Raw genomic sequence first — 20,375 nt, forward strand, 5'->3', positions numbered from 1 at the left:
CGTTACGGCATTTTAGCGCCTTTTTGGCGCGTTTCCCCACGCGCTCCTGCGTCTGTCTCGCTTTGATCACTTGCAACATCCAACTTCAAGACATAAATCTCGCAGACTTGCTGAACGGCCTCATGGATAATTTCAACTACCCTCGTAGTTGAGCGACGACTCATGAACATAGTATATTCACTGGAGCATCTCCCTGACATTGACGAAAATCCGTGGAGAATGGCATCGGAAAGTTACTCACAACTTTGGCAGATTTTCTCCATTGAAGCCCTCCACAGACTGCGTCTAGACCTCGTACCGTTTGAAAATGGCAGCCGGATCCTTTTGATCACCATTCAACCCGACCGCCGACCGGTGAAGTTGGTCGGAACATCTCGAAATCTCCGGCCAGGGCGGCGCACCACCGCCGTTGCATCGGGAGGAGCTCGCTTCCAGAACCAAGGACCAAGGGACCCCGCAACTCCGTGACGCAGGGGTGGTGGTCCAATGCAACATTATGAAGAAGACCCCAATCCCTAATGAACCCGTGTTCTGTGTCCTGCAGTCTGCACATCTCACGGAATGACCACCGACAGGGAGCAGCGTTGTGCGAGCAACGGCGCCTCCGCCGCCCTGTCGTTGAGGCTATTCAGAGTCCGGATCCAGGCTCTTCCGCGCGGCCTCTGCAAGGCCCGTCGGCAAGGGAGCCAATATTGCCCTGTTTGGAGTATAGACGTGGCAAATCACCTTCTCCTTTCCCCCCAGCGAAGTTTGTCGAATCCACCTCTTCATATCGAGCGATAGGCATTCTCGCCCAACATCTAAACATCTAGGCGGTATCGGCTTCAGATCCGATGAAGACGAAAGGGAGAGAGATCATCATTAGCCAGAGGTCGGGTAGGGCTGCCGTCCCCCTTAAGACGGGATTTCCTTCAATGCCGCCTTTCCCTTGCTGCTATTTACAGCAAGGGCTGTCACCCCTGGTTTGAGGCGTCCAAGGCTGATCCCTCATCCCACGCACACGCCGTCCAAGGATCTGGGACGGTGAACGGACCTAAGCCCTGTAAGGCACGTTTCCACACATCTCTCTTTTTCCTTCTTTCATCTCAACTTTTATGGGCAGAAATAATGCAACGAATAACAGCTGCCGTCAATCCCACGGCATGAAAACACCATATGTGAAAGTTCACGATGCCGTGGACCCAAGCTCTCGGCGTCTCCTCAAAGCTTGCCCCAGACGCACGGAAATCCCCAGAAATTGGCACAAATCAACTGTCGACCGTTTCCCTCGTCAATTGACAGTTGCCAGAGAAGACTATCCCAGCGACAATTCCCCCGTTAATCAATCAAACCGCCCGGGCTGCCGGCGGGCGGAACTCGCGGGGAGACGGACAGACGAACAACAAGCGTTCGAATTCGTCACCGCCGCGCGACCCCCAATTTGCTTTCCGGAACATGGGAGGACCCTCCACGGGTTTGATCATCTCGACCAGTCGTCGCGCATTCTCCAGTCTCACATAGATGGCGGTTCATCTGGCAGCAGAGAGCCTGTCCGGGGTGTCACGACTCGCTTGCCTGGGCGACTGACTCGCCGGCCTGTTTTTTTCTGGTGATCTGGAAACCCGCCAAATGGGCTCGGGCTCGCCAAGACCAAACAGTCAAGAATGCGACGGCGCTGTTTCTGTTGGGGGCAGACTGCATGGCAAACGGGAAACCCAATGGCGTGCTCTCTCTTCTCTTGACTCTTTGTCAAACCAAGAAATGATCTCTTTTGTTTTCAAGGCCATAACATAGACATATTATCAACTGCCCACACTCGTTTCTACCACTCACGCCTATCACGAACCATTCATTCAACTTCTCTTCGACAAGGGCAGGCGCAGAGCGTCTTGCATTACGGCGCCGTACAGTAACTTGACTTGGGACCGAACCACCCACCAAATGGCTCGAACAATTTGGCGACACAGCGCCACGTCCTCGCCGTATGGGGACTCACCAACCGCGATGGGGAGGAACTCGACGGAGGCATCGCGGCGGGAGACGATCGGCCTCGAGGACATAACCGCACATATCCGGGCCTCGCACGGGGATGCCGCCGCCCCCCAACGGCCGTGGTCACGGAGGACGGACATGACGACGGATTTCTACGGCGCACGGAATAGCATCGACAGCGCGAGGACGGACGATATCAGGGACTGGCCGCGGTACGCCAAGATGGAGAAGGCCGGGTCCGCGTTCCCGTCGCCGCTGGGGACGAGCGTCTCGCAGACCAACTTCCTGCACCCGCCGACGCCGGACGCCATGGACAGCAGCGCCAGCGCGGCGTCGTTCGACCGCAAGCGCGACGAGTTCAACGACACGATACACCTGACGTCGAACGCGCCGCCGGGGGCCGAGGGGAGCAAGGCGGGCGGCAGCAGCTTCCTGTGGTTGACGTGGGCGCTGTGGCTGCTGGGCGCGCTGATGGTGACGCTGACGGGGCTGTACTCGACGGGGTCGGCCAAGGCGCTGATGAAGCAGAGCTTTTTCGTTGCGTCGCCGCAGAACTCAATTCTGCTGCTGCGCGTGCTGACGGAGCTCTGCGCGGTAGTGTTGGCGGCGCTGGTGGTTGTCGTGGTGGAGGATCTGCAGTGGGCTCTGGCCTCGAGGCCTGGGGGTGTGAGCTTGTTGCACTTTGTCGGATTGGACTCCGGGACGGGAGTGTGGGGGCTGTTGAGGCTTTTGGCTACGGCGGATTGGAAGGAAAAGTATTCGAGTTTGTTTCGGTGAGTGGTGATGGTGCTTGACTGAAGAGATGGCGTGCTGATAACGGACAGGTTGTTGGTTATTTGCTCGATTCCCCTACCTGGTATCATTCTCATGGGTAAGTCCTATATCAGACTAATACCATGAACTCATGCTGACATCCTGTAGGCGCCATCTCTATCGAAATGGTCACCTTCCCCGAGAAGACGTACCCAGTATCTGCCGGCATCGGCCCCTTTAATGCTTCTAATGTCTATCATGTCCGAAACTCCACGGCGACCGCTTTGCTGGTGCAGATGGGCAGTCCCGCGTGGTCCGACCGAGACTCCTTCTCTCTGGACCCCCTGACCAAGGGCGTCGGAAAGTGCACAGGGCCGGACGGTAACTGGGCGCCGTGTGATGAGTCGCATCTCCTCACTGGCGGCGTCGTCGCCATTGCCCCGCAAACGGACGACCTGAAGCAGCTCCCGGGGTCCGCCTCCTACGTTGTTCCCAAGACGAGAGTCGTCCAACTCGAGTATGGAAAGGTGCCGGATCTTGAGAACCTACGCAAGACCGGAAAGTGCTTCCTTCTCGGAGCCGCGAGCGCCGCGTCTTACTGGTGTACCAAGACCGGCGACAACAACGCACTCCTTTTCGGTAAGACTGCCATCCCATTTGCACATCGCAAGGATGCTAACATCTCACACCAGGCTCCGCATACTGCCCAATCTCCATGCAGGCCACGAGCTCCTGCATCAACGACACAACCTGGACCAGCAAGCTCGAAATCTCCTCCTCCCTCTTCGTCTACTCGCGCCTCGCCACCATCACCTACGACCGCGGTAACTTCTCCATCCTCGCCGTGACCGACATGACGCCCGCCAAGCAGGACATCGTCACCCTCGACGACTACATGCTCTCCCTCTCCGCCGTTGTGCCCGGCTTCAACGCGAGCAGCAGCCAGGACGCCACCAAGGGCGACAACTCGGCCCTCGCCATCTACGCCGTCACCGCCCTCCCCATCAACGACTCCGAGGTCGCCAAGAAGCAGTCCCTCAAGGCCATCCGCAAGGCCATGTCCGTGCCCTTCCACTACTTCCACGCAAACTACTTCTCCAGCGGCCCGTCTATCTGGGAGCTGACCGGCCCACGCGAGGGCCTGCCGGCGGACATGTACACCGACCTGTCCATCTCCGTGCTCAGCCACCAGGTCGTCGCGGGAAAGGTCAGCAGGGTGCTCTTCGTGCTCGTCAGTAGCACGATTCTGTGTCTGTCGGCGGCGATTATCGTGGCGACGTCGCGGGTGTGCGAGAAGAGGCCGGAGCGGTGCGGATACCCGACGCTCGACTTTGCGGCGGTGTGCGCCGTCCGGGGGATGCAGCCGGCGCCGGCGGGGTGGGACCAGGAGAGGCAGGACGGGACGGGCGGCCCCGGTACCGGACCTGGGGGTCCCGGGGGTGGCGGACACACATTGCACAAGAGCCTGACGCAGCTGGGGCAGAAGCCGAAGCCGTTTGACGTTGCAAAGAATATCAAGAACGACCGCGTAATAATCAGCTGAACGCACCAAAAGAAGAGAGATACCAATCAGATTTTAGACTTAGAATTAAAGAGTAATGAATTATGAGTTAATACCCTACCATTCAACGATTCAACCAAGCAGCTAACAACGATCTGTCATCCTTGAGCTTTGAAAAAGCGGCAGTAGCGACACCGGAGAGCCGCGAACTGCAAATGGCAAAGCGGCAGATCCAATCCGATCCCGACTGGACAATCAGGGCGTCAAGGATAAGGCATCGAATGCGGGGGGGCAACGTGGACGCGCGGGGAAGCCCCTTGCTTCCCGCTGCAAAGCGTCCGGTTCCTCCTTGGGTTGGCTGCGTCAGCCGTCCGATGTATGGTATGCTGCTTCTCTCTTGTGCATGTATCATGTATTAGTCTCGTCGCATCAGTGTCGTAAATACGACGGCAATGAGCACGTCTTTTTGAGGGAATGCTGCTGTGATTACCAAGCCATCTCCGGACTCTGGCTAGTGCCTGGTTAACGCGCCCTGAAGTGACAAGAGCGAGAGCTTCACCGACTTGTCAACTCGCTTTCTAGTCGTCGGGCTACTGCATGGAACGAATTAGGCAGGTCATATGAAGTCCCGTCCGGTCGAGACTAGAAGAACAGGCGGCTGCTGACAACCTCCGTATCCAAGCTCAAGGAGGTGCGGCTTTGCAGGCCCGAGGATGTCCTGCTAACTCCGATGAACATTCGTTCCGATTAGTTTGAGTCCTACGTATGTGTCATTCAAACAGCTGCTGTGCTGCAAAATTCGTCGGAAACATGAGCAAACTTTACCAGTCAAGCATTCTCTGTTTAATTTTCGCCGATTCGGCAGCGCGGCAGTGCGGCAAGCAGCGCCAATCTCGACGTCCACCACCGGCTCAGACTCCCCGGTGGTCTTAGCCGGTTCGAGGAAGATGTTGCTCCATCCCACTTTCCCCGATTTCCTCGCTTCTCGCTTCGCGGCCACATGGGTGACCGGGGGGTTGGAGTGGTTCACGTTGGAGCGGATGTGGAGGTGCTGGTCATCGACTAGGTAATGAAATTTGCCCGTTTCGCCTTCGGGTTTTTTCTTCTTTCTCTTCGCGACGGTGACGGGTCGAACTCGTGACTCTTCCTTTTCATACCCACGCGCTTGCGTTCATTGATTTTGATCACATTCGCTGCCGTGACTTATTCATCGCAGTTCGCTCTTTAAAGCAGGGAAAAGGGTCTCATCGTATGATCCACTGGGTCTCATCTACTGTTACCATTGGAATCTGGAAAGCGACTTGATGATTCATCAGACTGAGAACGTCTTCGCTCACTCATCAAACCACAACGCTTAACACCCAAAGCGCAAACAACCCCGGAAATCGTAATCCGAGTCATCACCACACAACCCTCAGATGACAGCAAACCACCACCTCCACGACGACGAGAAAGTCGACGACGTCGAGCGCGCCGCGGGCACAACGACAAGCAGCTCCGACTCCATCAGCAGCAACAATGAGGTGACCGCAAACCCACCCGCCTCCGCCGCCAAGGCCGAGGCCTCAACACCGGAGGCGGGTCCCACCGCCGGCGAGACAAAGCAAGACGCTCCGGAAGGCACCACCACAACCACCGGGCCTCCAGCTGATGCTGACGCCGACGCCCCGGAAGCCGGGCGCACCAAGCTCGAGACGACGCTCATCGTGCTGTCTCTGTGCGCGGCGCTCTTCCTCGCCGCGCTGGACGTGACCATCATCACCACGGCCGTGCCGACCATCGCGCAGGAGTTCAACAGCAACATCGGCTACGTCTGGATCGGCTCGGCGTATCTGCTCGCCAACGCCGCCTTCGTGCCGACGTGGGGCAAGATCTCGGACATCTGGGGCCGCAAGCCCGTGCTGCTGTCCGCCGTCGGCGTGTTCTGGGTCGGCTCGCTGCTCTGCGGGCTGGCGGTGGACATGGCGATGCTGATTGCCGCGCGCGCGATCCAGGGCATCGGCGGCGGGGGGATTATTGTGCTGGTAAACATCTGCATTAGCGACTTGTTCTCCATGAGGCAGCGCGGGGTGTATTTCGGGGTTATGGGCATGGTGTGGGCTGTGGCCTCGGCCGTGGGACCTGTCATTGGGGGTGTGTTCACGAGCCAGGTTACATGGCGGTGGTGTGAGTTCTATCTTTCTTTCTCACTTGTTGTAACGACTCAAGATGCTGACTATGAACACAGGCTTCTACATCAACCTCCCCATCTCCGGCGTCGGCATCGTCATCCTCTTCTTCGTGCTCAAGCTGCACAACCCGCGGACGCCCGTCGTCAAGGGGCTCAAGGCGATCGACTGGATCGGCACCGTCACAATCATCGGCGGCACCATCATGTTCCTCTTCGGCCTCGAGTTCGGCGGCGTCACCTACCCCTGGAGCTCGCCCACCGTCATCTGCCTCATCGTCTTCGGCATCCTCACCATCGGCCTCTTCACCGTCAACGAGTGGAAGTACGCCCGCTACCCCGTCATCCCCATGCACCTCTTCAGCGACTGGTCCAACCTCGCCGCCTTCGCCACCGCCTTCTGCCACGCCTTCGCCTTCATCTCCGGCTCCTACTGGCTGCCGCTCTACTTCCAGGGCGTCCAGGGCGTCTCGTCTCTGCTCTCGGGCGTGTACCTCCTCCCCTACGTCCTCTCGCTCTCGCTCATGTCCGCGCTCGCGGGGTATGTCATCCGCAAGACGGGCAACTACCTCTACCTCATCATCGCGGGCATGGCCGTCGCGACGCTCGGGTTCGGGCTCTTCCACAACCTCCCCCTGCAGCGCAACTTCACCAAGATCGTGCTGTACCAGATCGTCGCGGGGCTCGGCATCGGGCCGAACTTCCAGTCGCCGCTGATCGCGGTGCAGACGTCCGTTGAGCCGCGCGACATCGCGGCCGCGACGTCGACGTTCGGCTTCATCCGGCAGATGGCGACGTCCATCTCGGTCGTGATCGGCGGCGTGGTGTTCAACAACGAGATGCAGAAGCAGCACCCGCGCCTGCTGGCGGAGCTGGGCCCGGAGCTGGCGGGGTTGTTGTCCGGGTCGAGCGCGGCGTCGAGCGTGGGGGTGGTGGCGGGGTTGCAGGGCGAGCAGGGGCAGATTGCGCGGGGTGCGTATTTGAATAGTTTGCGGACGATGTATATTGTGTACGTCGCGTTCGCGGGGCTGGGGCTGGTGATGAGTCTGTTCATACGGCAGAAGCAGCTGAGCAAGAAGCATACGGAGCACCGGACGGGGTTGAAGACGCTGAGGAGCCGGACGGGGAAGTAGGGTGGTGTACATACATGCATGGTGCATCATGGCAAGGCGTTCAACGGGCTTGGAGCGGATACCAAAACTTTGGATTCATTATCTCTTTCTCAATTCAACTTGAGCTCTCTCAAACAATGGCGCTTTTCGTATGTTGCACATGTGACCTGACCGGGTATGTGAGATATTCAGAGAGGCTCAACCGCGCTGGATTCAGGCTAAATGGCGGTTGATGTCTCCTCCACGTGGGACATATTTGATGGGCAACATTACGTATAGACGCGCAATGAGAAAGATACTATTGATTGTCAAGTGCTATCCGCTCACCCGGAAGACGGGGAAGGTCGCATTGAGAAGCGAGAGTGTGGCAGAATCCGGTAGTAGGCCGGTCGTGACGTCCGAGATGGGAACCAATATGGCCTAGACTAGGCCAATTCTTTGGTACTGAGGCGCTTCTGGGTTGTCGAAAGCCTGTTTGGCATGCAAAGAAGGTTTGCACAGCGAGTCCTTCGGGAACAATTTCATCTTATATTTGCGCTCGTTCAACATAAGAGACAGCAGCGATGGTATTGCGACCGACCGAAGCCTTTATTGGCGGAATCGCACGGCCCCACTCACGGAGAATACTTCCGGTTCAGGGGCGCATGTCTAAGCATACCGTCCGTGGTCTCTCCTTTTGATGAGAAACAGTTCTCACAGTGACATAAATTCCTCAAAGACTGATGTTCTTGCTGGACTCCTAACGTAAATCTATCAAAACGCATCATTGGGGCTGAAAGACCGTCACCCACCTCTCAGACCTGAGAGGGATGACCCAAAGCCACGCCCGCAGCTCCGAGCAGAAGGTCGCATCGTGACCCGGAGGGGTCCCGGAACCTCGCATGGAGGAGGGGTCGCAGCCACTAGCTGAACATCCACCGGAGCCATCACATCCGCTGCCTCATTCGCGATCTTGACGGAGACAACATGGTATAAGACGGACGCCTTCTTCTCAAAACCAACATGATGGAAAACCGGTGTTTGCAGGCAGCTCAACTCAACACCAGGCCAGACTAAACATCACCAGAATGCGTCTCCTCAACCTCCTAACCGCCGCCCTCAGCGGCAGCATCGCCGCCGCTGCATCCCTTCAACAGGTGACCAGCTTCGGCGCCAACCCGTCGGGGGCAAAGATGTACATCTACGTGCCCGACAAGGTGGCTGCGAGCCCGCCAATCATTGTCGCGATCCATTACTGTTCCGGGACAGCCAGCGCCTACTACTCCAACACGCCGTACAAGTCGTACGCGGATCAGTACGGTTTGATTGTCATTTACCCAGAGTCGCCGTACAGCGGCACCTGCTGGGACGTGAGCTCGACGGCCTCGTTGACGCACAATGGTGGCGGAAACAGCAATGCGATCGCTAATATGGTGACGTACACTCTGAACCAATACAATGGCGACAAGAGCAAGGTGTTTGTGACGGGTACTTCCTCTGGAGCTATGATGACGGTACGAGACCCTCCTAAAAGACGACGAGAATCGTCCTCTTGAACACTCGTCTTTTGCCCGGAAGAAGCCTCGCTAACAACAACGAAGAACGTCATGGCAGCAACCTACCCCGAGCTCTTCGCCGCAGGCATCGCCTACTCGGGTGTCCCCGCCGGGTGCTTCTACACCGGCACCGTCAACGGCTGGAACTCGACCTGCAGCCAGGGCCAGTCCGTCTCGACGCAGGCCGTGTGGGCGCAGACGGCGCTCAACATGTACCCGGGCTACTCGGGCGCGCGGCCCCGCATGCAGATCTACCACGGCAGCGCCGACACCACGCTGTACCCGCAGAACTGGAACGAGACGATCAAGCAGTGGACCGGCGTGTTCGGGTACAGCCTGACGCCGCAGCAGACGCTGCCCGGGACGCCGAGCGGGCAGTACACCAAGTACATCTACGGGCCCAATTTGCAGGGCATCTACGGGGCTGGGGTCGGGCACAGCGTGCCTGTCATGGGCGCGGAGGATCTCAAGTGGTTTGGAATTACTGTGGGTGTTCTATGGTGTTGTTCTTGTTGATGTGATACTGATCGTTTAACACAGGGCGGCTCCGGAACGACGACGACCGCAGCGGCGCCACCTGCGGCGACAACAACGGCGGCACCGCCGAGCGGGGGCGGGGGCTGCACGGCGAACCGGTGGGATCAGTGCGGCGGGAGCGGGTTCAGCGGGTGCACTGTCTGCGCTTCCCCGTACACGTGTACGAAGGCCAATGATTGGTATTCTCAATGCTTGTGAGGTAGATGTATGGGTATTGCATTGGTGAAGGGTGACTGATGTGGTTGAAGAGAGTTTTGTACATACTTTACCTTTCAACGTCTCTTGATGCTTGGCTGCTGAAATCAGATGAACTGGCCAAGCAACATCTTCAACTCAATTGGGTACCTATCCAACTCGACTGAGTTCCTTTCTCTGAACAACACTTTACTTCTGGTAGCGATCATTATTTCTGTGCCTCAAGTAGAAACGTCACCGTGAGATTCGAGAATGGCCAAAATCCCCGGCCAACAAATCCTGTTGGTTGAGGATTCGCGATGAGTGAGCGTTCCGTATTTCCGTATTCCCGTTCCGTAGTTCCGAGCAATCAGAGCCCAGCGAGCGACCGGGGTCAACTACACCCACCGGAACGTAGGCCGAAGAGCTCGGAAACGCCAATCATCATAAATCGGCTCAAGCTTACCCTGACAAACATCTAAAGCCGCGGGTTTCTCAAGTCTGGATGATGACGGTAGCCGCGCGCGCCGTTGCAAGCCAAACCCTCCGGGCCGATCGCTACTCAAGCTCCTTCAGCATCCGAACCCGTCACGGTTCGTAATCCGGAGGCAATCTTCCCACCCCCACTGACCGACCTCGGACCCGAACAGCAGACCAAGGGCGATAGGCGATAAGCAAGCCACTGGCACGTTCAGTGCTGAGCAGACCACAATCACCGACACCAGGTGCCGTCAACGCGGAGCCGGTGTCAGCTTGTCAGTGTCTTGTCTTGACTCAGGTCCCAGCTTGGCCGCTTCCGACCTAGAATGGATGGCGTCTTCTTAGCCTTGTCCCCCCAAGCGCGCGCGGGGTTTCTACTGCGCAGCTCTTTGGTGGCTTTCCCAGAGCTTCTTAGTGCTCGGAACTAGACCAGCCCAGTCCGTCTGTTTGGCGTCCCCTACCGCTGGGACTTGTAGCAATTCAGCCCTGCGCATGCTTGAGGAGGGGAAGCTGAGATAGAGCCGGCTGCAGCTGAGTGGTCTCGAACATCCGCGTGACCTTGCTCTGTAATAGGAAGTTGATGGTCTCCATGTCTGTGAGGAGAGGGTGTTCTTTGCAGGTGCCAAGCTGGTTCATGGCTGCTTCCGGGCTGTCGGTGGAGGGGCCGGTGCTCAGGCTCTCTGTCACTCTGTTTCTTGATGTTTCCCCCTCGTAGGCATCCGAGAAGCCCTGATTCCTCCATGCTCAATGTGAATCATCAGGGTTCTCGGGTGTTCTGGAAGAGGTGAAAAGTCGGCGAGTCTCATGGCATCGGCGAGGCCTTGGAATCTGGAGCCATTGGCATCATCGTGTTCGATCATGTTCGACACCGAGTCAATGGAAGAGCCACATCAGATTAGATCTCGCAGGCGGTATTCCCAAAGGAGAAAAAATATCCAGACAAGGGGTCCATAAAAAGGTAAAGAAGCTGTCACTCAGTAAGCAAGCACGGACTGGAATGCAGAACGTGAGTCTTCCGTGGTCCCAAATGATGTGCCGTCCGACTCGCGGTGCGCACGCCGGTTGGATGGACGGCGTTTAGGAGTTTAGTCGTTCTTAGTCTTGGCCTGTCGGCGTTGGCAGCTTTGAATGTTCAAACAGCAGAGAGACATTGAAAATGGAGGCAGTTTTTCGTCAAGGTCTTCCTGGAAGAACCCCCACCATCACATCAAAACGGATCCATCCCGGGACCCCCTGGGCCATGCAAAATCGATTCGACCCTTACAAATTTGTGAGAAAAAAACGGACCAATCCCACGTGTAATTCCGGACGAGGGAGACCAGGCCCCGGGTGGCTTTGGGTCTCGCCGGTTTTAGGGGCGATTGATTCCCTTTTTGCTCTTCTTTCTCTTTCAGTCCCCATCTTTGCCTGGCTCTTGAACGAGTTAGCGTCTCTGCTTCGGTATGGCGAATTTGAAAGGTCCCGCTCGTATCTGCCGTCGCCGCCTTCACTACGGGTAGATCATTCTTTACTTCAACTCACCCTCTTCCCACCCCCCTTCGAAGCTGGTGCCGCCTGGATTCCTCTCTCTGAGGACTCGGAAGCTTTGCACCAGACAATAACGACAAGATGTCTTCTCCTTCGGCGTCCGAGAAGCACCAGCAACCGCGCAGGAGCGCCGACTCGTTCTCCGGAGACAGGACCGCGACGGCGACCCCTGATGTCAACATGACGAAAGAAGACAAGCCGATGCCGGACGACTCGAGCGCTTCGCCAGACCAATCGAGCCGCGATGAATCCGACGACAACGGCGACGGCCTCGCGCCGACGCAGACCAATGCCTCCGAGGTTTGGCCCGTGACGACCATGTCGTTCCCCCGTGAGGCGCTCTTCGTAGCTATCTGCTGCATGGCGCAGTTCTGCACCCGTGAGTATCCCTCATAGCTGGCTATCAATAGCTCTTCTACATCACGCAAGATGAACATGATTGACTGAGACAAACATCCAGAGGCCGCATACATGGAGACCCTCGTTCTCCTGCACGTAATCGGCGGCTCCTTTCACGTCGACAACCCGGCCCGCCTTGCGTGGCTCGTCGCCGGCTACTCCCTCACCGTCGGCACCTTCATCCTCTTCTCCGGCCGCCTCGGCGACGCCTTCGGCTACAAGCGCATGCTCATCATCGGCTTCTCCTGGTTCTCCGTCTGGTCCCTCATCGCCGGCCTCAGTGTCTACTCCAACTTCACCCTCGCCGTCTTCTCCCGCGTGCTGCAGGGCATCGGCCCGGCCATCTGCCTGCCCAACGCCCTTGCCCTCTTCGGCGCCGCCTACCCGCCCGGCCACCGCAAGGCCATGGTCTTCTCCTTCTTCGGCGCCGTCGCGCCCATGGGCGGCGTCTGCGGCGCCGCCATCGCCTCCGTGCTCGAGCTCGAGTGGTGGCCGTGGGCGCTGTGGGCGCTCTCCATCTGGCTCGCCATCTTGGCCGTTGCCGGCTTCTTCATCATCCCCGAGCCGCAGCGCAAGATGGGCCCGCCGCGGGGTTTGAAGGACATGATGGTCGAGCTCGACATCCCCGGCGCCGTCACCGGCATCGTCGCGCTGGTGCTCTTCAACTTTGCATGGAACCAGGCGCCCATTGTCGGCTGGAAGACGCCCGAGGTCCTGGTCCCGCTGGTCCTCGGTCTCATCCTGTTCGGCGTCTTCGCGGCGATCGAGTTCAAGTACGCCGAGAAGCCGCTGCTGCCGTTCGACGCGGTCAACGCCGACGTCGCGTTCGTGCTGGCGGCTGTCGTGTGTGGATGGGCGACCTTTGGCGTGTGGACGCTGTACCTGGTGCAGATCCTGCAGGAGATCCGGACGCTGTCGCCGTTGTTGACCTGCGCGTGGTTCTCGCCTGTCGTGGTCACCGGCGGCATCGCGGCCGTGATCACCGGCAAGCTCCTCGGCCCTCTCAAGGTCCGTCCCGCGGTAGTCATGACGATGGCCCTGGTTGCGTTCACTACCGGTGTCATCCTCACGGCGACGGCGCCCGAGAACCAGATCTACTGGGCGCAGATCTTCGTTTCCATGCTCATCATGCCGTTCGGCATGGACATGAGTTTCCCCGCGGCGACGCTCATCTTGTCCAACGCCGTCAAGCGGGAGCACCAGGGCATCGGCGCCAGTTTGGTCAACACCGTCGTCAACTACGGCATCGCGTTGGGTGTGGGCTTCGCGGGCACCGTGGAGGTCCACGTCAACCGCGGCGCGCAGACGACAGAGGACAAGTTTATCGGCTTCAGGGGCGCGATGTACATGGGCATCGGCCTGGCCGGCCTGGGATTGTGTGTTTCTTTGACCTTCTTGGCGAGGGAATGGAGGCACCGGAAGGCTGGGAAGGTTGTGAGTGAGGAGAAGGCCGAGGCGCCCCCGTCGTGATGGGGATCAGCATGATAGAATTAGATGTAGAAACGCATTGCTCAGCGCCGCGATAGATATCCCTGAATTTTGCATAGAAATAGAAGTCTTCGAAGAGACTCTCGTTCAGATTTACTACCCCTTCTGGTGACGCAAATCGCAGTGATACCGCGCCGTGATCTGGCGATATTCAGAGGGGGCCCGCGAAGAATGCTGAGGCTTTGGAGAGTTTGTAACCGTGTTGATTTATGCGTATTTTAGGCCCTCTTTTGCAGGTCTTGCCTTGCTCTTAGGGTCCAAAGTCTCAGACATCAGCGATCTCTTCGGCCATGATTCGTCGCGACTCAGCCCTGTAATCGATACTCATTCCCCAGCTTCGCGAGGCCTTAGCAGATACCGGTCGATGGGGTCTGCCAATAGACCTAGACCCTAGCTTGGCGATTAAAGTTGGCCGCCAAGCATGCCTAGTCAAGACATCAACATCAACATGGGGAGATAGGCAGGCTCTGTGGTACAGCATTTAATATCTACGACCGCTCGTATTCTTTATCAACGGAAGCAAGATGTGCCTCGATTGCAGCGGATTTCGACACAGCGTCATCATCTGGCGCCATTCACCCGGTCCACGCTGAACGCATCGTCATCCTTCATCAGACACCTGCGACCGCCAGCTTCATTGTCCGACATCAAACTATCCCCAAACATCCTCCGAACATGCGCGTACCAACACTGCTCTCCCTTGCGGCGCTTCTAACCAACGCAATCGCCATAACCACCACAACCGTCCTGACGCCAGTGGAACAATCACCGTACTACTATCTGGGATGCTATCCCTACACTGCAGATGTCGCCATCGGGGCATACGACATACCGAACATTGCCACAGGTTACAACAACGGCAACCCAGTCGATTGCCAGATCGGCTGCGATCAGCAATTCCACGCACCCTACGTCTTCATGTACGGCACATACTGCTACTGCCAGGTCCGCGAGGTGGAGTTCGACATCCACCAACCGGGCGGCGCTCCAGTCGACAATTCCTTCTGCACTACGCCATGCTTCGTGGACCCCAACGCCCCGTGTGGCACATTGTCCGATGCGGATGCTGGGAGGTATGTCACGGTGTACGGCAAGTACGGTCCCAGAGCACCATTCAGCCCACGCGTGTCGTCGACTAGCAATACACGGTCCTCAGTGACCACGTTGTCGAGTATCAGCACATTGGCCTCATCGTCAACATCATCGATACCTCAAAGCAGGTATCTGATCCCGGTACCTCGGCCTCCATACTCATCATACCTCGGGTGCTACTCCTTCGTGAGCGTCCAGTCGGGTGCTATCTGGCAGTTCCAAAGCACTGCAGTTGGTGATCCGGTAGCGTGCCAGGCTGCGTGTGGTGCTGCCGGGTCGCCGTTTCTGATGATGCTGTTCGACTCGTGCTACTGCCAGCCTGCGAGTTCTGGCATCAACGCGCCACCGGGTCTTCCTGCAGCTGATTCAGAGTGCAGCATCACCTGTCGTAATAGCCCTGGCTCCCCTTGCGGTGGCTCAGCCTCGGGACTGTTCTATACCGTATACGGTGGCAGACAGCCAGGTGTCTCGTCATCAGCTACACCGCCCTCCACAACATCACGGCTCATCTCTACCAGGACTTCAATCTGATCTACGTCGCCTTCGGCATCTTTGTTCCCAGACCCCCTGGCCTCCGTACAACTACGTCGGATGCTATTATATGTTGAGTATCTATGATACGGACGTGTTCACATTGCAAGGCGACATCCTCGGCAACCCAGCTGCGTGTCAAGCGAGATGCTTGGATCGTTTGCAATCTCACTTTGTCACTTTGGTGGGGACAGTATGTTACTGTGGAAATCCCCAATATCTCCGCATAAACAACCCTACGGTCGACGACTCTTTCTGCGCTGGGCCCTGCTTGAACAACCCCAATTCCCCTTGCGGCCGAAGAAATTTTGAGGATAATACTTTCTATTCTGTTTTGTACAGAGATTATCTTCCGGAAGGGTCTTTGGCAAGTACATCAACATCGGCGCTATCCTCGGCCGGTGTCTCTACGCGAGGACCTATCATGTTCACCCCAGGCCCAGTCCCGACATCATTGATAGCACCTGGGAGCTTGAGCATCTCTACAACATCGAGGTCTTCGGCAGCCTCCTTATCTGTCCAAAGCCCGGCCATTTCGAGAACCTCGACCTCTTTTACGAGCCCAAACAGCATGGTTCTGGCTTCGGGTTCTACAACGTCTACATCTACCACAACAGTGAGGCCCGCAACGTCCACATCCACAAGAACAACCGCCAACACCCTACCGTCTTCTGCGAGCCCGTACTCGTACCTCGGCTGCTATGACAACGATCTTCAGTATCAAGGCCGCTACGTAGGTATCAACTCTGCTGGTGGCGATCCAGCTGCATGTCAAGCCGCCTGCGCCCGGCTAGCAGCGCCATTCTTGCTAATGCTTTCGATCTCCTGTCTCTGCCAGACGGGTGGCGTTATGGACCCGCCACGATCCCTCCTTGTCGATGAAAGCCTCTGCACGATCGTGTGCGAAGGGAATCGCACCGCCCGTTGCGGCGGGCGCAATGCTGGTACAAAGTTCTCAGTTTATGAATACCCAGTTGTGCAGGTTTTGCCAGGGTCATCCATCTCAAGCACTTCAACTGCTCGGTTGGCTACGTCTTTGACCACTCGGTTGACTACGTCTTCGACAAGTATTGCAGGCCTCTCGGTGCCCCGAACCACAACCACACCCACTAACATACCTGCTGCGTCCTCTTCGTTGCGATTCACAAATTTGTCGTCTACAGTCTCAACCCCGAGAGCAGCACCGATCGTCATACCGGGCATCAATGACCAGAGCACTTCTCAAAGCCTACCGTCAAACCTAGCTGCCCCAGCAACGTCAGCCATACCAAGTTCTTCACTCAGGTCGTCAACCACGTCAAGTTCTTCAACCAAGCTATCAACGCTACCAGCCGCGAGCTCTAGCAGTCCCTCGAGGACGACACCTACGATGACACGATCCACGACAAGCTTGTTGTTTCATCCAGGCCAACTCTTGCGTCGACGGGGGGGCTGGTCGGGATCCCGGTCGTTCTTTCTATCTTACCGCCTGTTCCTGTACCTCCCAATCCGACTCGGGCGATGAGCGCCTGATTGTAGTGGCCTTTGGAAGTTGATAATCTTGCAATGCGAAATGTCTTCAATCACCACATAATGGTTCCGCAAAAGAAAGTGCGAAAACCTTGCTGGAATCTAGTTCACGTAGAATAAAGGGCTCAACTGTATTGCAGAAGGAGAGGGACTCTGTTTGCTATTTGAGACTACCCCCAGTCTGTAAAGCCTGAAGGCGGTCAGTGGGTCTTTCCGCCCCTTGGGAGGTAGTATTTTGGAATGGAATCTTCGTAGATTACCGTGTACCGGATTCGGCCCACGAACCGAACCCTCGGGCCGCGGCGAATGCAGGCTGCAACTACTGGAGTGGAGGGAGGCATTTGGAACAACCGGTATTAGACTGCCAAGGCTCACGTATAATGGTGATAATCTAACAGTTCTGGTTCAGCTGGTCTTAAACTCGTGGCGCTGTTGGTTTTTGACGTTTTTTGTCGATTCCCAATTCTCAACCTGGCGAACTCGGAATGCGACGTGGAGATTATGTCGTGAGAAGAAGCTCGTTCATCTAGAGCTAGAACTTGAGATCCTCAAGGAGAAGTAGGGGACGCAGCCCCCCAACTTATTTTAATTGTGCCTTCATCTATAACTGTTTCCCACACAACCTCTTCCATAGGCCCTTGTATTGCGACAGATGAACCTCCCAGACACCATACAACGATTCTTTAGACCATCTTTGAGTCCTTGATAGTGTGTGCTTGTCCTCGAATCACATCTTATTGTCAAATCTTTTCTGATCACTTAACATCATGGGCTTGTGGTGGGGTCCCCTCTTGGCAGCCCTGTGCTGTTTAGTCCGACCTGCAGTCGGTCTGAGAGTCGCGACGCAAACCTTGATACCATCTATTAGCACAACATCGTCTTCGGCCTCCTCTTCAGCCTCACTGCAAAGGAATGGCATATCACCGAATCCTGTATCACCGTACTCATATCTTGGATGCTACACAGACGAGAGCCTCGCGGGATCAACATACATATACCAAGACGGCATTATTGGGGATCCAGTGAGATGTCAAGCTCGTTGCGCTGACCTCAATGCTCTCTTTGTGTATCTGGTTGGTGCGGCCTGCTATTGTGCTCCTTTACGCAATATGGTCGCTCCGCGTGGACCAGCTACCAACGATGAGAATTGCAACAGATATCCCTGCAAATCAGACTCAACATCACCTTGCGGCTGCAATTTTAGTCTTAGTTGCCAGGCGCAATACGTCGTGGTTTACGGTGTTAGATCACCCGCAGTCATGTCTTCCAGTACCTCGACGTCTCCCTTCCTTGGCTCATCGGTCACCATTAGCCTATCGTCCTCCGCATCGTCTCCTTTACCCAGCTCCAGCACAACGGGTTCGTCGGCATCGCTATCACAGATGTTTTCCGCTACATCTGCCGGTTCTCAAAATCCGATATTGTCCGGCACTACGTTGGTCCTGTCTTCAAGCGACTCCACCTCGCGGGCAACCACTTTCCAGCTGATCAACTCTTCCTCGACTTCAACGACGACACCGATGACGGGCAATACTTCAGTAGCACAAAGCGCGTTGACAAGTGATGGAAGCTTCCAGAGCACAGCCTCATCGAATGTGGTGTCTCCGACCGCACTCGCGATACCGTCCAGCTCGAGCTTGGTAACGCCTACCAGCTCCGCCATCAGTCCTGTGGGATCTTCTTCTGATTCTGGTCCTGGTACTATGCTTGGTTCTACGACAAGCTCTACCACAGATTCTGCAACGACAAGTTCCCCCGGCGATTCACCATCATCACCTCGAGTTACCACCTCCAGCACCATCTTCGACATCAGCGTTGGAGGGACTTCCGTGTTACCGACCACGGGACCAGATTCATCAGCATCTACGTTACCCAGCAGTAGCTCATCCCTCGGCACTATCGATAGCTCACAGGCTTTAGTTGGGGTTACAGTCGTCTTAACAATCAGCCCACTTCAAGCACCCGGTGCCACCCAGACGGGCTCGTAGTGAGTTGAAGTTTGGAATATCCAAGTTGTGTCCGCGCTTCAAACCAGCCAAATCGACCGACACTTTTTGGTATCTAGTACTGCCTCTTACTGTGCTCTTTCTTTTGTGAATTATAGATCTTCTTTCGCAAGCTACCTCGTCTAAGCTGCTTCACAAACAGCCCCAATACATCGTAAGCTGTGCTCTGTTGGAATTGTGTCTCTTCCATATTTGTTGCGTTCGTCACATCCGGAGCGCCCAGTACTGCGAGGTCCGGCAATGGACTGTCCGTGTCTCCGCTACATGTCCTATCAATCGCCGCGACGCGATATATTATAAATATCTTTAATCTTGCTCCTGTCGTAAGAGATTCTATAGTGTGTAATTTCGTGCTGATCGAACAATTTGTAACGAGGCAAGTTTTCATCCTGTTTAACAGCCCGTCTCAGCACTTTTCGTCTTGACAGTTCACGTAAAGAGGAACATTGAATGCTTCAAATTGGCCGTGAAGAAAACAGCGTCTATTCATCCCGGAAATCTACATCTTATCTTTAAGGTTCAATGAGACGTTTCTACAAAGATCTCATCAAACCTTACATGTGCCCCTACATAAGGTACAGATCCAGCCTAAGAGTGACCAATACCCGGCAAGTACAAAGAATAAGTAAAGACCGAGATAAACGGCTCCAGCCTGCGTCCCCCATATTGTCCTCTTATTGACTTTGGTCACCAGGTTTGGTGGTGCTAGCTGGATGACCACAAGAGAAGTTGAAGAGATCTCGTTCATCAAAGATGTTTTCAGGCGCTGAGAACCTGGGAATTGAGCATGCCACGCACGAACTCGTAATATTCGGGCGTCATGTTCGTCCATTCCATGCAGGCCGAGCCGCAGGGAATGGGAATGCCCTGACCAGCGGTATCCCCAACAACCGTGGCGAGGGTCATGCAAGTGGGTGGCATTCCTTCAGCACGGATGTGATTGTCGCCGATGGAACCGGTGATTGTGATGTGAGAGCCAAGAGCTTCAATGTAGCAGTCGTCCCAGGTGTGCTGAGGGACACCAACAGGAGCTGCGCCGGGGCCGTCTTGTTGCTTCTCCATCGCCGCCGCAATTTCTGCGGCGATCCCATGCGCCATGTCTCGTGCTTAGCGAATAGCATCCTCCTGGCGCTTGCAGTCGGACTTTGTAGTACAGCCGATGCCTGCATCGACTGCGCCGGACACGACTCCAGAGACGCCCCCGGAAGTCATAGATCCAGAACTCCAGACACCAAAGGCTGCAAGGGCCGCAGGGACGAGGGGCAAGGAAGCCATCGCGCTGGGGACGCAAAGGAGGGTTGCAACCAAGGAGATCATCATAGTGTTGGTCTGCATGTTGATAAACCAGTGGTGGTATTGGAAGGGAAGAAGAATTGAGGGATGTCTTCGGGCAAGGAATTGAGCAATAGTTATGTTTGGTCTTCAATCAATATTGGTGGTGGGTTCAAGAATGTTTCTGTGTTTGTTGCAATTCAATGGATGTTTGTTGAAGACTAGGAATTCAAATTTGGGCTAAAGGCGGCTCGAAACCCCCCTTCATATACCCCATGGGTTAACTACAGAGGTTACGCTGTGACCCTCCACATATTTCTC

The 20,375-nt window shown here is 56.2% G+C and overlaps 6 protein-coding genes across 6 annotated transcripts; 5 read left to right on the forward strand and 1 right to left on the reverse strand.

The window, feature by feature from the left end:
- Positions 1-1,983: 1,983 nt before the first annotated feature.
- Positions 1,984-4,267, forward strand: CGCA056_v009908 (uncharacterized protein; the record flags this gene model as incomplete). Its single annotated transcript, XM_037325155.1, has 4 exons — positions 1,984-2,744; positions 2,796-2,842; positions 2,893-3,363; positions 3,417-4,267. The coding sequence occupies 4 exons, from the start codon at positions 1,984-1,986 to the stop codon at positions 4,265-4,267; spliced, it is 2,130 nt and encodes a 709-aa protein (XP_037176873.1).
- Positions 4,268-5,643: 1,376 nt separating this feature from the next.
- On the forward strand, positions 5,644-7,525 carry dotC-8 (Efflux pump dotC; the record flags this gene model as incomplete). Its single annotated transcript, XM_037325156.1, has 2 exons — positions 5,644-6,391; positions 6,453-7,525. The coding sequence occupies 2 exons, from the start codon at positions 5,644-5,646 to the stop codon at positions 7,523-7,525; spliced, it is 1,821 nt and encodes a 606-aa protein (XP_037176872.1).
- Positions 7,526-8,571: 1,046 nt separating this feature from the next.
- axeA-4 (putative acetylxylan esterase A) lies at positions 8,572-9,774 on the forward strand (the record flags this gene model as incomplete). The annotated part of the gene is made up of 3 exons (XM_037325157.1): positions 8,572-8,997; positions 9,085-9,525; positions 9,580-9,774. The coding sequence occupies 3 exons, from the start codon at positions 8,572-8,574 to the stop codon at positions 9,772-9,774; spliced, it is 1,062 nt and encodes a 353-aa protein (XP_037176248.1).
- Positions 9,775-11,838: 2,064 nt separating this feature from the next.
- On the forward strand, positions 11,839-13,626 carry CGCA056_v009911 (Drug resistance protein; the record flags this gene model as incomplete). Its single annotated transcript, XM_037325158.1, has 2 exons — positions 11,839-12,136; positions 12,218-13,626. The coding sequence occupies 2 exons, from the start codon at positions 11,839-11,841 to the stop codon at positions 13,624-13,626; spliced, it is 1,707 nt and encodes a 568-aa protein (XP_037176249.1).
- Positions 13,627-14,319: 693 nt separating this feature from the next.
- CGCA056_v009912 (uncharacterized protein) lies at positions 14,320-18,340 on the forward strand (the record flags this gene model as incomplete). Its single annotated transcript, XM_037325159.1, has 4 exons — positions 14,320-14,738; positions 14,801-14,864; positions 15,610-15,948; positions 18,089-18,340. The coding sequence occupies 4 exons, from the start codon at positions 14,320-14,322 to the stop codon at positions 18,338-18,340; spliced, it is 1,074 nt and encodes a 357-aa protein (XP_037176246.1).
- A 1,201-nt stretch (positions 18,341-19,541) lies between these two features.
- CGCA056_v009913 (uncharacterized protein) lies at positions 19,542-19,880 on the reverse strand (the record flags this gene model as incomplete). The annotated part of the gene is made up of 1 exon (XM_037325160.1): positions 19,542-19,880. One exon carries the CDS (start codon positions 19,878-19,880, stop codon positions 19,542-19,544), a length of 339 nt encoding a protein of 112 aa, XP_037176247.1.
- Positions 19,881-20,375: the final 495 nt, after the last annotated feature.

This window comes from Colletotrichum aenigma (genome assembly GCF_013390185.1).
Source record: "Colletotrichum aenigma strain Cg56 chromosome Unknown KSG_Cg56_contig06, whole genome shotgun sequence".
In the NCBI taxonomy this organism is placed as follows: Eukaryota; Fungi; Ascomycota; class Sordariomycetes; order Glomerellales; family Glomerellaceae; genus Colletotrichum; species Colletotrichum aenigma.